The sequence below is a fragment of the Polyodon spathula genome, chromosome 18, assembly GCF_017654505.1.
Source record: "Polyodon spathula isolate WHYD16114869_AA chromosome 18, ASM1765450v1, whole genome shotgun sequence".
NCBI lineage: Eukaryota > Metazoa > Chordata > Actinopteri > Acipenseriformes > Polyodontidae > Polyodon > Polyodon spathula.
Window position 1 is genome coordinate 32,810,343 of NC_054551.1, and position 14,435 is coordinate 32,824,777.

General features: G+C 43.6%; 1 protein-coding gene across 3 annotated transcripts in view; it reads right to left on the reverse strand.

Moving 5' to 3' along the window:
• Nucleotides 1–2,485: 2,485 nt before the first annotated feature.
• Nucleotides 2,486–14,435, reverse strand: part of LOC121330831 (epidermal growth factor receptor substrate 15-like) — a 34,175-nt gene continuing 22,225 nt past the window's right edge. The window contains exons 15-25 of one of the 3 annotated variants that reach the window (XM_041277673.1): nt 14,152–14,349; nt 12,559–12,783; nt 12,048–12,128; nt 11,545–11,644; nt 10,292–10,336; nt 9,415–9,902; nt 9,195–9,264; nt 8,320–8,393; nt 7,723–7,876; nt 6,945–7,132; nt 2,486–5,504 (exon numbers count right to left, since the gene is read on the reverse strand). In XM_041277673.1, coding sequence (XP_041133607.1) covers nt 5,358–5,504; nt 6,945–7,132; nt 7,723–7,876; nt 8,320–8,393; nt 9,195–9,264; nt 9,415–9,902; nt 10,292–10,336; nt 11,545–11,644; nt 12,048–12,128; nt 12,559–12,783; nt 14,152–14,349 — 1,770 coding nt within the window. In that variant the 3' untranslated portion in view covers nt 2,486–5,357. Of the gene's footprint in view, nt 5,505–6,944; nt 7,133–7,722; nt 7,877–8,319; nt 8,397–9,194; nt 9,265–9,414; nt 9,903–10,291; nt 10,337–11,544; nt 11,645–12,047; nt 12,129–12,558; nt 12,784–14,151; nt 14,350–14,435 lie in introns of all 3 variants that reach the window. The other 2 variants (XM_041277672.1, XM_041277674.1) reach the window with 2 other exon arrangements.

Genomic DNA, 14,435 nt, shown 5'->3' on the forward strand with positions numbered 1-14,435 from the left:
TAATATGCATGGTGCAATTAATTACTTACTACCTGGTTCAGTATGTCTACCAAAGCACCCTAGAGTCCAAATCATATTTTTTTGCGTGTTCAAAAGCAATTTGAAATGGATGCAAATGATCATTTACCTCCATTTAAACGATACTACCTATTAGCTTGAATGAATTTTAAAGAATGCATTTATAATGCAAATGGGTTTATCCCCCTGTCTATTGAGAGAACACAGAATGTGTTAATTGAAACAAGCTTTCAGCCTTGCTGTTGATGCCCATTACTTAAAAAGGTGGCCATGGCAACACACCTGAGAAGAGCAATTTTGGATAATACAATAGCTTTCTGTCTTCAGAGAGTTGTTTAATTTGCAGTGCAAAAATAAACCTGGCAGCAGACTGCAACGGCAGTGCACAATACAACACAAATAAAAGCATCTGATTGTTTCCTGATCCAGAGCAACCGAGAGGGATTGTGTATGGAAGTCATGCATTTAAACGATTGATTCCAAACTGCACCTTGGGAGGGGTTTCAGCACTGAGCTAGGCACTGGTGTATCACTACAGCACAGCTGGAAATCAAACTCATTTCAAGAACCACACTTTGTATTATAGCGACAAGATAAACAGCACGTTCAGAAATTGAACTGATTTTCACACGAGGGCACTAGCCAGAACTTTGTCTGCTCGACTTAGTTTCTTGTAAGTTTTACCTCAAAACGAGGCTGTTTGTCTGTGTGTCACACATTTACATAGATCTAGAGAAGGGCTCATCCAAATGTAATTAAACTATACTGAACATCAAAAGAAACATATCACTTAGATTTGAGAATGAAAAGAAACTTATCACTTAGATTTTAGCGTCGAAAGAAACTTATCACTTATATTTGGATAAAATTCACTAGATGTGATTGAAAAATGACAAATTCTGTTTTAGAGCAGGTGCAGTGACTTTTTATTGTGCTGATTAACAACTGACATCACGAAGATGCTGCAAAATGATCTGTCAATCTTGGGCAGGTGTTTTTATTGCTTTTATTCAAGTTTGCAATTTAACAGCAATTTAACTTCATAAACAGTGTCCAATCAACTGTCTCACTAATTAGGTGATTAAGTGCAAATGCTTTAGTCATAGTCACTCAAGTGTGTCATTGTCAAGGATGAATGATCAATTGATTAAAAAGAAACCAAAAACATTTAGTCAATGTCCATTATTTATATACCTTATTTTTTTTCTGACAATAAATGTGTTACAATAGAGAGAAGTTTCTTTTGATGCTCGGTATATCAGAATAAGGGGTAAGTAATCTGTCTGCCAGCCACATATTTCCATATTATACAGCAAAGTGGGAGGCAATTGGTCTTCAAGACTAACATTCAAGGACACCAGGCCCTATCAAGGCCTTGCAAAAATTGATTTTATACACTGTTCTTGTCTAGGCAGACCCCGCACCCACACTGTTCTTGTATAGGCACACCCGCACCCACACTGTTCTTGTATAGGCAGACCCGCACACACACTGTTCTTGTCTAGGCACACCCGCACCCACACTGTTCTTGTATAGGCAGACCCGCACACACACTGTTCTTGTATAGGCACACCCGCACCCACACTGTTCTTGTATAGGCACACCCGCACCCACACTGTTCTTGTCTAGGCAGACCCGCACACACACTGTTCTTGTCTAGGCAGACCCGCACACACACTGTTCTTGTATAGGCACATACGCACCCACACTTGTCTCTTGTATAGGCAGACCCGCACACACACTGTTCTTGTCTAGGCAGACCCGCACACACACTGTTCTTGTCTAGGCAGACCCGCACACACACTGTTCTTGTCTAGGCAGACCCGCACACACACTGTTCTTGTCTAGGCAGACCCGCACACACACTGTTCTTGAATAGGCAGACCCTGCACACACACTTGTCTCTTGTATAGGCAGACCACGCACACACACTGTTCTTGTCTAGGCAGACCCCGCACACACACTGTTCTTGTCTAGGCAGACCCGCACACACACTGTTCTTGTCTAGGCAGACCCCGCACAGAGGTGCACACACTTTTACTGCACTCTTCTCATATGTCCCATCTGTGAAGCCCCAGAGGAATGTGCCACCCAGAACTTCAGTGTGTCCGGGAATCACACAGCCCTGTGTGACCTGCCTAGAGGTAAACGGTTAAAATCAACACCCCTGCTCCAGGCAAACATGGGTGGCCTGGAGTCTGTGGTAATTGAGTTCATTTTACCTCAAAGGCACAGTATCTTCTACTCCTTTCACATAGAATACCCTTTTACTCAAAGTATTCAGGACTGCTCCAGCAGTGCTCACACACTGACTAATGTATTAGACATGTCAAATAAACAAGTGTGTGCTGCTGTACTTCCCTTCTCAAACTCTCAGTAGCAAAACTACCTTCAAAAAGGTCCAAGTTTGGGTGTATAAAAAAAAAAAATGCATTTCCCACCTTTAACTACAGATCACCAAACTTACTTGAACAGAATTTATATATTTTATTATTTTAATTACAGGTTATAATCAAGAAATTTAGACAATTTAAGGATTTTCCATAAACAAAAAAATATGAGAATATGAAAAAAAAATATCAGGACAAGTTAAAATATAAAAAATAAAATTTAAAAAGCATATATAGGTAGGCTGTTAACGTACATCAGTGGTTTTATATGTGACAGGCATCTATACAATTCACATCAGTAACAGGAACAGGAGTGTCTTTATTACAATGAGACGAGCTGGAGAAACAGCCATGGCTCCAATATATACAATTAGTAAAAGACTTCATGGGCACTGCAAAGATTTGGAAAGACTGAGAATTCAAGGGGGGGGGGGGGGGGAGTGTTCCTAGAGCCAGAACTGTGTGACAGCATGAACAGCACTGCACAAACATTAATGACTTCATTCTTATTTTAGTGGAAACTGTTGACCAAGAATACCGTAAGAGTTAGCGAACAGAGTCTCTGTCATTCGAATGGCGGTTGCCTTACCTTTGTACCATTATTTAAAAATCTGATGGATATTTGTAAAATGAGGTTCTGTAAAAGTAGTCAACAAAGAGGCTGGTTTCACTGGAAATTTCTTCAGGTAACAAACCTTCATGACAATAGGCCACCTTGTTGCAGGTTACCAGAAAAAAAAGGACTGTTTAGAAAATGACGCTGCTGCAATAAATTCCCATGGAAACTAATCTTTGCTGGCTATTGCTACCAAACCTCAACAAACTGGATAAAGAACAGTAACCCCATAATGTTGTACAAACAGAAACAATATGAGCTCTACAATGATCGATGAAGGAGTTACTGTACCTGGTGTTAAAACTAAATCTAAAGGCACGTGGCACTCCACCACCCTAGTGAATGTTGGAGGCTGGGGGGGCGTTTAAGTAGTGAAATGCAGGCTAGTGGTTTAGTTCTATTGAAAAGACAGGAGGAAAAATCAGCAGCATACACTATTGGAGGTCTGTGGACAGCAGGCTTTGAAACACGGACACTTGAACCTGCTTTGTTTAAATGGAGTATCTTTGTAGTGGTTAATGTAGCATGTTCAGAGGCTGCAGTGGATTGGGATGCAGAATTAGCCACACTCCAGGTCCCTTTACTTAGACTTCTGTGCCTACTGCATGCTCAGCAAAGCAATGGGCCAATGCAAAATGGGCGACTCGTTTATGCAACAAATATGCTCTTCTGGCCCCTACAGTGGTTTAGTTTGTGTATTAACAGCTGAGCACCCTGGAAGGAGAAACTGCAAATTGAGATTCCGATCCATCAATACACGATTAGTCTGATGTTAAAGAAAAGCTACATGGTGGTAGCAGTAGGATTATAATGTTTAGTTTTAATATTAGTGGTGGAAATCCACTTCTAACAGCATATTAATTAAAAGGCAAAATCTCATCTCCACAACAATTACATTGTTCTACTCATGCTCTGTAATAAATGCATTTCAATCCCTCTGCCAACCAACAGCTAAACCCAGTTTAAGTGCAAAAGATGGATGGCACGGTTCTAAAGTTCTATTTAATAACATTGCACTCAACCACCTGAAGGTTTTTTTTAAATGTCCTCTCCTTACGGATCTAGCAGGATACAACCGTGCCTCTACACACTTCTCCTCCGCTGTTCCAAGCATATCCAGAGGCTACGAAACAGGGGGTACTGAGCACCAGGTTATCAAAATAATCACAATGACTTCAAGAGGCAATGAATACAGTAAGGCATTCTGCAGCCTTCACATATTACAGCAATCCCCCCCCCCCAAACTGTAAAGTGCTGCACTCTTTCAAATTATATTGCCTGTTACTTAATTGTTGACCACTTGGCCGGAAAGCACCATGAAGCAGTGCAGATTTAAGGTAAAATATTGGTCTTGGTAGAAACACAAACCCACTGTTACTGTCTCCTGAGGACTGGAGTTGCAAATCTTTAGATTTCAAGCATTACCCATTCTTGATACCCATTGGCTGCAGTACCCCTCCTTTCATGTACCTATTGGCTATAGAGAGTGCACCTCTTAGCACCCATTGGTTGAGCACAACCATCCGCACTACATTTAAAGAACCAGGTAGAAAGGAATATAGAAGGTTTTTGTTTTTTGCATTACAAGTGTAAATCTCTAGTTAGACCAGAGCCCTAGATCCCTGTCCTGTTATCTGGCCGAAGGGGATTTTTAGCTTAAAATGTGTTATTCGCCCCATACTTGGCATCAGACATACATTTATATATATACATGATGCAAGTTTATAGTCAGTACGGCTGACTTAAACTTTCCTCATGTAACTGTAAATTATGTTATGTAGATCTACTATAGCTTTATGGAGTTTGACAATGCTCTGAGCTTCAAATCCACGGAGATAACATGGAAGGTTGGATCGTTCACCTATTCTGGTTTTGCCAAAAGAAAAAACAAGGTGCAAAAAGATCTGGAGCGCCCTCCTCGGGCTGCCTTAATCATTCACAGCAATTGGCACGAGCAGCTAAAAACTGGAACGTCTCAATCCCCAAACCCTCGCAAAAATAAACAAGGCATTCCTACTCTCAAGACCCCTGACAGCCATCAAAGTGGGAAAGGAGATGAATCCTACCTTCAACCAACCTTATCCCCAGGAAATGAGACCACCCCAGTGCCCAAACTAATCCCAACCCGGGTCATGAGAACTATTTCCATAGCAAAGACCCCCTCACCTCCAGTAAAAATCTTTTAAAATATGTTGCACACCAAATAGAGGCTGGTTTCTGTTCCACTACAAATTCAGAGCACCTTCAAATCTTTTGCACCGGTCTCCTGCCAAGGCCTTCCTGTCTTTTCTTTTTGAATATACATGGGTTTAAAGAGAGGTGAGGAAGCTGCCTCACACCTCCGAGATTTCAGACTTGCTGAGGGCGATGGCCAGCTCCAGGTCTTCCTGTTCCTGTTGGGTGAGCCGGGCAAGCCTCTCCTTCTCCTCCCGCTCACTCTCGCGCTTCGCCCATTCGATCAAGTCCTCCTCAGTGGGGTACTACCGGAGGGAAGATGGGACAAAAGGACAGCTGTTTTAAACCTGCACGCAAACACCACACCTCAAAAGTCTCCTCTTCAGGTGTAAGTGGAAACTTAAAGAAACACAGTTTGAGCAGTTACATGTTTTCCCTGTTATAAAAGCTTTCTCCACACAGCACTAAAAGCTGGAGTTTATCAGACTGTAAAACATGAAATGGTTGCTGGCAAGATATTTTCTAAATTCAGTATTGGAACTACAGAACTCACCATGATTGTCAGCATCACAAAAGTGGTACCTGTGTGCTGTTGTTTACACAGAGCTTAAACTGCAGTGAAACTACTGGAGTTGTATTTTTTATTTTTACAGATGAAGGCACAGTGGTGATTAGACTGTAGTTTATACCGCTGTTTAGCGCACTAACTAAACTGTGCAATGCACATTTCCTGTAACACCGTCAGTGAAAAAGAAAACTGAAGCTCAAATGGAAAGACCGGATTTCAGAATGGACGCCAGCAGCCAGGATGGCTCTGGGCTATTTAGAAATGTGTAAATCATCGGAACAATTGACACACCCAGAAGCGCAATCTCATTATAACAACATGCCCGCAGACAGTTTCACAAAACACTTCCAGCACTTAGCAGACTGCTAGCAAAGTGAGATTTCAAGACAGAATGAAACAGCTTTGCAGAAACCAGCTCAGCTGGTTTAAATGATTTGAAAAAAAAAAAAAAAAAAAAAAACCAACAAACCGGATTTTGCAGACTGCTACCTGGTAAAACCAGCCTCTTGCTGATGAGTTAGACTGGACTGGAGTATGAAATGAACAGGGGTGCAAGAAGCTGGGAGGTTAGTCCTGGCTGCAGCAGGGAGAGCAGCTGGTTTCGAGGGGTTAGTGTGATGCAGTGCAGTGTGAAAGGTAGCAGGTTAGTCCTGCATTGCTACAGCTTGAAAAAGAACAGGTTCAGGAAGCCAAGCAGTTAGAATGATGGAGTGAATGTGCATGGCAGTAAATTCATGCAGTTAGAATGATGGAGTGAATGTGCATGGCAGTGAATTCATGCAGTTAGAATGATTGAATGAATGTGCATGGCAGTGAACTCAAGTAGTTAGAATGATGGAATGAATGTGCACGGCAGTGAATTCAAGCAGTTAGAATGATGGAATGAATGTGCATGGCAGTGAATTCAAGCAGTTAGAATGATGGAGTGAATGTGCATGGCAGTGAATTCAAGCAGTGTTGTGGCTACAAGGACTTGTCTCAGAGTAGGCATATAGAAGGAGGAGGTGGCTCAGTGGTTAGGTTGGCGGACCATGGGATGCATGGCAGTGAATGGTTAGAGTGTGTGACTCAAGTTCAGGGGGTAATGGGTTTAAGGTTCAAGCTTCAGGTTTTTGCTGTCGATGGAAACACAGCTAAGATTCCCAGGTAAGGTTTTGAAACAAGGGGTGTTCCTCACGCTGTTGAAGCTGCTGAAGTTAGCCGGGTCTGGAGGAGTCTTGCTGGGGGACGATGTCGAGAAGGATTCCCGGAGCTTCTCGTCTTGGGACTCTGACAGAAAGGGATCCCCCAAACCCTGCGTCTGGAACGGGTCGCTCCGCTTGTACGAGTCCGAGGACTCCGACCTGGAAAGGGACAACCTCTTTCCTGCGCAGACACAATGAAACAACAGGTGAGGCATACAGCCTGGGTGTCTGGAGGAAGTTGGACCGAGTCTGCAGGGGGAAGAGAGCCAAGTCCGGGTAGCTCCTGGGTTACAGCCTGCTGGGAGGGACGGCTCAGATCTTTCTTAGTGGTTAATTATTGGCGTGTCGCCTCCATATCGGAAAGCAGTTTGCTTGATTCAAGGAGCCGATTGGTTAGATTTCTGGGGCTGCGGGTTTGTTTGAATAGCTCAGGGGTTACGGTGGGAGTGTGTGTGTGTTAGTGTTGTTTCTGGTAGTACTCTGCATTGGTCTGAAGTGAAGTTTTGTGCTGAGCTGCAATGCAGAAGGTAGTTAGAACTGTTCCGGTGTTAAGAGTGCTAGGCAGCAGTGTGAAGGTTACTGGCGAGTCTGCAGATCTGCAAGGGTACAAGAACAGGAGGAGCCCGCAACACCCAAGTTTAATATATAAAGAAATACATTATGCTGACTTTCCAGCAGCATAGACGGTAGCCAGTTCAGCTTCTTAAATGGTTAGTGTTAGAGTGGAAGGCAGCGGGAGTGCTAGAGTTGCTCCAGCTGGGTCCCTCTTACCTGGGGGAGGAGGAGGGGGTCTTGTGGGCGTTCCTATCTTGGGTGGTAGGGCCGGTGGTGTGTCCTGGCTCTTTGGTACCTCCTCCGCGAATACATTCTTACTACTAAAGACGTCGGGGGCGGAGCTAGTGTTGAAAGGGTCGAGTCCGTTTGACTGTCAAAAAAACAGACTTGCACTTTACAACCTGTCAATCATATCCAACCCAGCTAACCCTTCCCTCTAGGAACTTTAAAGTCTTCAATGGATCCATACGCAATACTGGGACTTTGCTATAATCTTTAACGGTAATGTCACGTGATCTACTCATTGATTAATGTTAATTACACACAGCTGAACTGTTTAACTCAGTTGCATTTCATCCAGTACAGTGTTTTTGAAGCAGTGACAAAGATACATTTCATGTTAATTGTACAAATTCAATTGGATTCTCCCAGGTCTTCTGCAGATAAAACTTGATATCGTCATCTAATTTCTGAACCCCTAACAAACAAACAAACTACTTCAAGTGGTATCCTCATCAGCCAACACTCCCCGTCTCCCTCCCTCCATACAGCGTCAGCCCCACGGCCCCTCATCAGCACCCAGATCACAGCTACCTTGGACAGTGTGCTGAAGTCAGCGAATCCACTTCCAAATGAGTCATTCCCAAAGAAGGAGGCAAAGGGGTCTGCTACTGAAACAAATAGGTGGTTACACACAGAAATGGGCACGGCACAGCAACGCATTCAGGGGCAGAAGAAGAAACAGCAGGGCGTGGGACACAGCTTGTGATGAAGTTGTGGAATGAGCTTAATCCCACCCCGTTAGACAGGGTAGAGCTGGGGTGTCCCATCACGGTCCTGCAGGGCTATTCCACTCAAGGTTTAACAGGTGAAATGAGATCATGATCTACCTCAGGGTCTGGATGGGGGCTTCAATCCGTTCAATAAAACAATTTACAACAGAATTGGAACAAAGACCAGGAGAGGAAAGGTCAACTGTAGCCATCCCTGTGGTAGAGTACAAACATACATCACAATCGAATTATATAACCGCTGGAATGCCAAAAAGGTTCGAGGTACACTTGGGGAGCTAGGTTTTGGAGACTTTTTTGGAGACTGTTGTAACGCCATTGATGTAATTTCAGTAAATAAAATTAAAGAACAACTGAAGTCCAATAAATAAACGCAGTTTAGTTCCAGACTGTTTGAATGTGCTAAACATTATTCTGGACTTTTCAACAGGAACAGGGGTTGGGGAACAAGAATCGGGATGTTGGGACAATGTTATTTGAAGCAGAAAAATCTATTCAGCGTCCCCTCCACGGAAGATTTCTTCATATATGTGCAAGTCTGCATAACCTATTTCCACGCAATTCAATATTAAATGCTTTTTTCCAGTTGCGGGCTGTTTTGCAGAAACATGTTTGTAGGGGCTAAGAACCCTTGGATAGCAGAGAGCGATTGAAAGAGCGATGAAGGATCACACTCACCTGTGTCAGGGGCTGCATACACTGCCGTGCCGCCTGGCGCGAACGGGTCATTGGACTGCAAGATATCCGCCTGAGGAAGAAGCCAGGACTGTGTTAATGAGACACATGACAGGAGGCAATCACAGGTGACCAGCAAACTTCAATACTGAAAAAAGGCAGAGGAGATGGGCAAGTGAACTGGGTCAGAACAGTGTCAGTGGAGAAGCATGACAGATCTCACCGTGGAGAGCCCAGTTCTGCCAGCTACAGTATCGAACAGGTCTGGTTCCCCAGCGTTGCTGGCTGCAGTGTTGAAGAGGTCCGGTTCCCCTGTGTTGAAGAGTTCTGGTTCCCCAGCTTTGCTGGCTGCAGTGTTGAAGAGGTCTGGTTCCCCTGTGTTGAAGAGATCTGGTTCCCCAGCATTGCTGGATGTAGTGTTGAAGAGGTCCGGTTCCCCTGTGTTGAAGAGATCTGGTTCCCCAGCATTGCTGGATGTAGTGTTGAAGAGGTCTGGTTCCCTTGTGTTGCCGGATGCAGTGCTGAACAGGTCTCCCCGCACAGTGCTGCTCCTGCTGGCCGCAGCACCGAAGGAGTCGACAGGAGCTGTGCTTCCTTTCGTGCTGGTGAAGGGGTCCCCTCCTGCAGAAAAGGGGTCTGCAGATGGCTGCTTGAAGAAGGAGTCTGAAGCAAAGGGGTCTGTGCCTTTGAAAGGGTCTCCACCAAAGGGGTCTGAAAAACATTCAAATAAAACAGACATTTGTTATTTGATTTTTTATTACCAGTAGTGGTCACTAATTTGGAACATGTTGGAATATGTTTCTTAGGGTGTTCAATGAAATGAAGGTTTTTATTCACGCTCAATTATTCATTCATTCAAACTAGATAAACAACATCAACTAAGACAGAAAGTGCAATCCCAATGCACAGTGATGTGAGGAAGAGTCCAAAACAGTGATGTGATTTTGTTAAATGGTGTGGTAGCAAAAATGCTGCATGAAAATGCACTGCCTTTTCAATTTCAATGATATAGTTTCCTTTATGTACAAACAGGATTTCATAGGACAGCTTCCAGCTGCTTTCCACCCTCCATCACTGGTCATAACTAGACTAAATCTCACCTGAAACATCCACCTTCCCAAATGGATCATCTTTGAAGGGGTCACCTAAAATGGGAAAAAAAAAGTATGTATATGTGTAATATATATATATATATATATATATATATATATATATATATATAGATATATATATATATATATATATATATATATATCATAGGATACTCCAAACACAATATATATATCAGTTATTTTTTAATGTACTGGGGCAGGTTACAGATCTGTCCTCTGTTAATAAGAGTAATTAGTTGTTTTGCGTTGCAAGCTGGGTTCTGGAGGTCTTTGATTTTCAGCTGCTGTGCGAAAGAGGAATAGACGGGGTAACTGTCAGGACTGTTGGAAAACACATTTGCAAGTCAAATCAAACTCCCCAGGGATGTATTATTAGTTGTTCTGGTATTAGACTAGCTGTGAGCTGCACAGCAGAACACAAGACTCTTTGGACTTTCCTGCACTGCACCAAATGAATGAAAACCTAAACACTGTCTAAAGACTAGGGTCACTGAGTCATCCATGTGCATCACTATTGCATCTTCCAGTCTCTCGTTAAGAGTGCTCTATGTTGCTGCAGGGCCTTGCTGAGGGTTGACAAAGTAAACCTTAGAAGAGTAGGAGGCACTTATTTTTACACACAGAATGGTTACCACGCTGGTGATGCAGAATCATTGGCATCCTTTCAGAACCCCACTAGACAGGTTCTGGGATCTATCAGCTACGTGGAACAGGACGAGCACTGATGGGCTTAATGTTCTCCTCTAGTTCGGAATGTTCTTACTGTATGATCTTATGAGAGCAGATGCTGCAGTACTGCCACTGCCCACTACAACTGTGAAGCAGTACTAAGTTGACCAAGCAGATTCCTTGACAAAACAGCATGCCACGCTCCTCCAAAAAGCAGGTCGGGAAACCCCTAATCTCACAGACAATTCCTTATCTTGTTCTTTGTACAGTATTTGTATATTGAATATGTTCAGCAGACACGGTATTAAACAGTATTAAATAAGCCTTGCGGGCCTCTTGCTAATGCAAAGCGAGTCATTTAAGTAGACAGGTCTTTAACAGAACAGACAGCGTCAGCGGTATATATTAATGTGAGGAATGCATTTCAAACAGACCATCACTTCTAATGATTCTCTGCACCAGGTATCACGAGAAATCTGTCAGCCCCCTGGTAACCTGTCCAGTTTGCAAGACTTCCACAGTACATGTTCTATTGATCTGAAACTGTGGGGTGGGGCAGGGGGGGTACTCACTGTCTGTGAAGGGGTCTGACTGGAAGAAGTCCAGGCCGCTCTGTGCAGAGGGGCTGGCTTGCTGAGGCGGTGGGTTAGGCTGGGCATCAAAGGATTTCTCCTGCAAACAAACATACTCACCAAGTTAATGCCAGGAACACCAATATAAATCAATGTGATTGTCTGTTTCGGCTCTGAGTTAAGCTTATTTTTACATTTATTTCCCCGTATTCTTTCTAAGTCATACTGTCTTTCTGAATCTGTTCTGAAACTACAAACACCAAGTGGTTCATATATATGTCTGCTGGGGATATACTGCATATTGGCATGTTAAAATCACCTATAAATAAAATGCAAGATTGCCGATATTTGAGTACAACCCACACTTTTCTCCACAAGCTTTATCAGAAAAACTCATCTCTGCGCTGTGGAGAATGGCAGACAAGTACAGATAATGAGACTGATGGCTAGAGATGGATTTATGAGGGAAGAGTGAGTCAGGCAGACAAGGGGAGAAATGGTACCTTGGGAATACTTGCTGTTTCAGTCACCATTTCTCTTTCACTCATTGTGTTTGCACGGGAGGATACTGGGCTGCTTCTCTCCTGCAGAGAAAAGCTTCAGCTAAGTGCACAGCTTCTGTGGAATGATAACTGCCTGCCTGTAGCATTTATTGCAACATAGCAAGCAGGGTCACAACCTCATAACAGTTCTATAACAGAGAAATCAATGGTTATTGGAAGTCCTGTAAAACAATGTGACATTGGGCAAATCCTTCTGCACTGTTCCAAACATAGAACTGCTAGGGGCAACTGGAAAATAAAATAGCCGTCTTAATGTTTACTTTAGGGCTGTTGGGTATTCTTAAGGTGTTTATTTCTATTGTTGCCAGCGTACTATTAAGAAAGGAGATGAATCAGTTAAACAGCTATGAGAAGGCCACACTGTTGGTTGGTTTCATGACCTTAATTCGCACTAATCCAAGTCTGTGAAAGCAGCCCTGTGTGTGTGATCTCGCAGCATTGCGTGACTGACCGCTGGAGTGTCTGCCTGCTTGGTGGTGTCCCAGTCTGTGTAGAGCTCCTCTTCAGCCTCCTGAGGGCTGGAGGTTGTTTCGGGGTCCTCTTGCTGCTCGGGGGTCTCGGCTCGCTCCCCCTCGCTCGTGCCGTTCACCATGCTGCTTTGCAGGTGACTGTGCCAGGTCAGTTGGCCCTTCACGCCCTCCTCTGCCTCCTGCAGCTCAGAGAGCTTGCCCTGCACCTGAGAACATGAGAGCAGTGAAGCCTGGGGTTAGTGCAGGGGGCAGGGCACGGCTCACTCTTCAATGCTATGGAACCCCGTTTCATCTCCGACACCCCAGTGTTTCCTCTGCATTTGTAAACTTTGTTAAAATGGTCATAGTTGACACGGAAAAAGCCACGTCAAAACGTTTCCCTTCTTCGCAAAAAAAAAAAAAAGAAATGACCCTCCCCCTGCCAATCATACAAAATCATATCCAGTATGTTTCCTCAGATACTTATTCTCTCTGTACTTTTTGCCAAAGAATATCATAACTAAGTTTTCTCACAATTGAAAAAAGTTCTTTAGATATAAAAAGAAAAGCATCTGTTGGTGCTGAGCGATGGCTAAATGAGTGGCGGATCAGCAGGGGCTGACTGTCTCCAGATTCTGATTGTCTCAATGACTTGTATTAAAGGATATCCTAAACCTCTTTCAATACAATTAGATAAGGGTGAATGTGTAGTAGTGTGTAACTGACTAATACTGGAGCCAATGAGGTGGACTAGATTAAGTACTACAAAGAAATATCTGAGGCAAGATTTATCATCCAGTAATACAAGCATTAAATTCCTGCTATTTATTTCATCCGAGGAATTAAAAGGAGATAGGCTTTCAACAAAGAGCACACTCTCTCAGCATTTTATCGATAAATCAATGCAGTACCTTGAAACAGTCCTTTAGAATTATTTTTAAAAGGTTAATGCTGTACAAGATGACAGGAGGGTGGTTGCTGTGTGAAGCAAGCCAGCAGTTTCAAAGGTGAGAGGCTGAGGGTTATTGCTGAGCCTAGCTGATGAAGCCTGGCAGTGAGGATTACAGAAATGCTAGAGACAGGACCGAAAATACAGACTGCTTCATAAGAATATCCTAACCAAGTCACATTGCATTCTGATTAAATGTAAAACTGTGCATGGTGTAAACATGCAGGGGTGGTTGTTGTCACTATATCCCCTTCACCAGGAGTGTCGTAATGCACTGTGTGGTTAAAAAAAACAAGAAACTGTAGAACTAAATAACAAACTTCATAGAAAGTAACAAAAAGCAGCCTTGTTTTTTTTAGTTTGTTTTATGTACAGCAGTACATTTTCGGTTACTGTCGCATGACTCTTTTTTTGAATGTCAAAAAGATTGGACAGGTCTGTGCTGAAACACTTAAGTCTCAACCTGTCTGTATTAGAACATAGACAATGAAATAACTGACTGTAGCAAGACGACAAGAAACAGTGACAATGAATGAAGAATGGTCCTTGAGAGGGGAAACCTTTCAGTATTACTCAGTAAGTTCCTGTATAAAAATCGGCAGACAGGACAAGTGTTTGAATGAGTTGTGGTGCTGCTGGGACTGACCTCGGCGATCTCTTGCTGGGTGCTGTGCAGCTCCTGTTGCAGTGGCTCCAGCTGGACCTTGCCAGCCTCGACCTTCTGCTCCATCTGAGCCGTCTCGAGCTGCAGCTTCCTGAGCTCCTCCCGAGCTCGCCCCAGCTCCTCCTCGTACCCCGACACCTGAGACTGCTGGCTGGACAGCTCTGCCTGCAGGGACGAGATCTGGAGAGGAGGGGTGGGGGCGTCACATACGGGATGCTTTATCCTTCACAATGGACGATTACTATCAGCCTTGGATTGAACCGTAC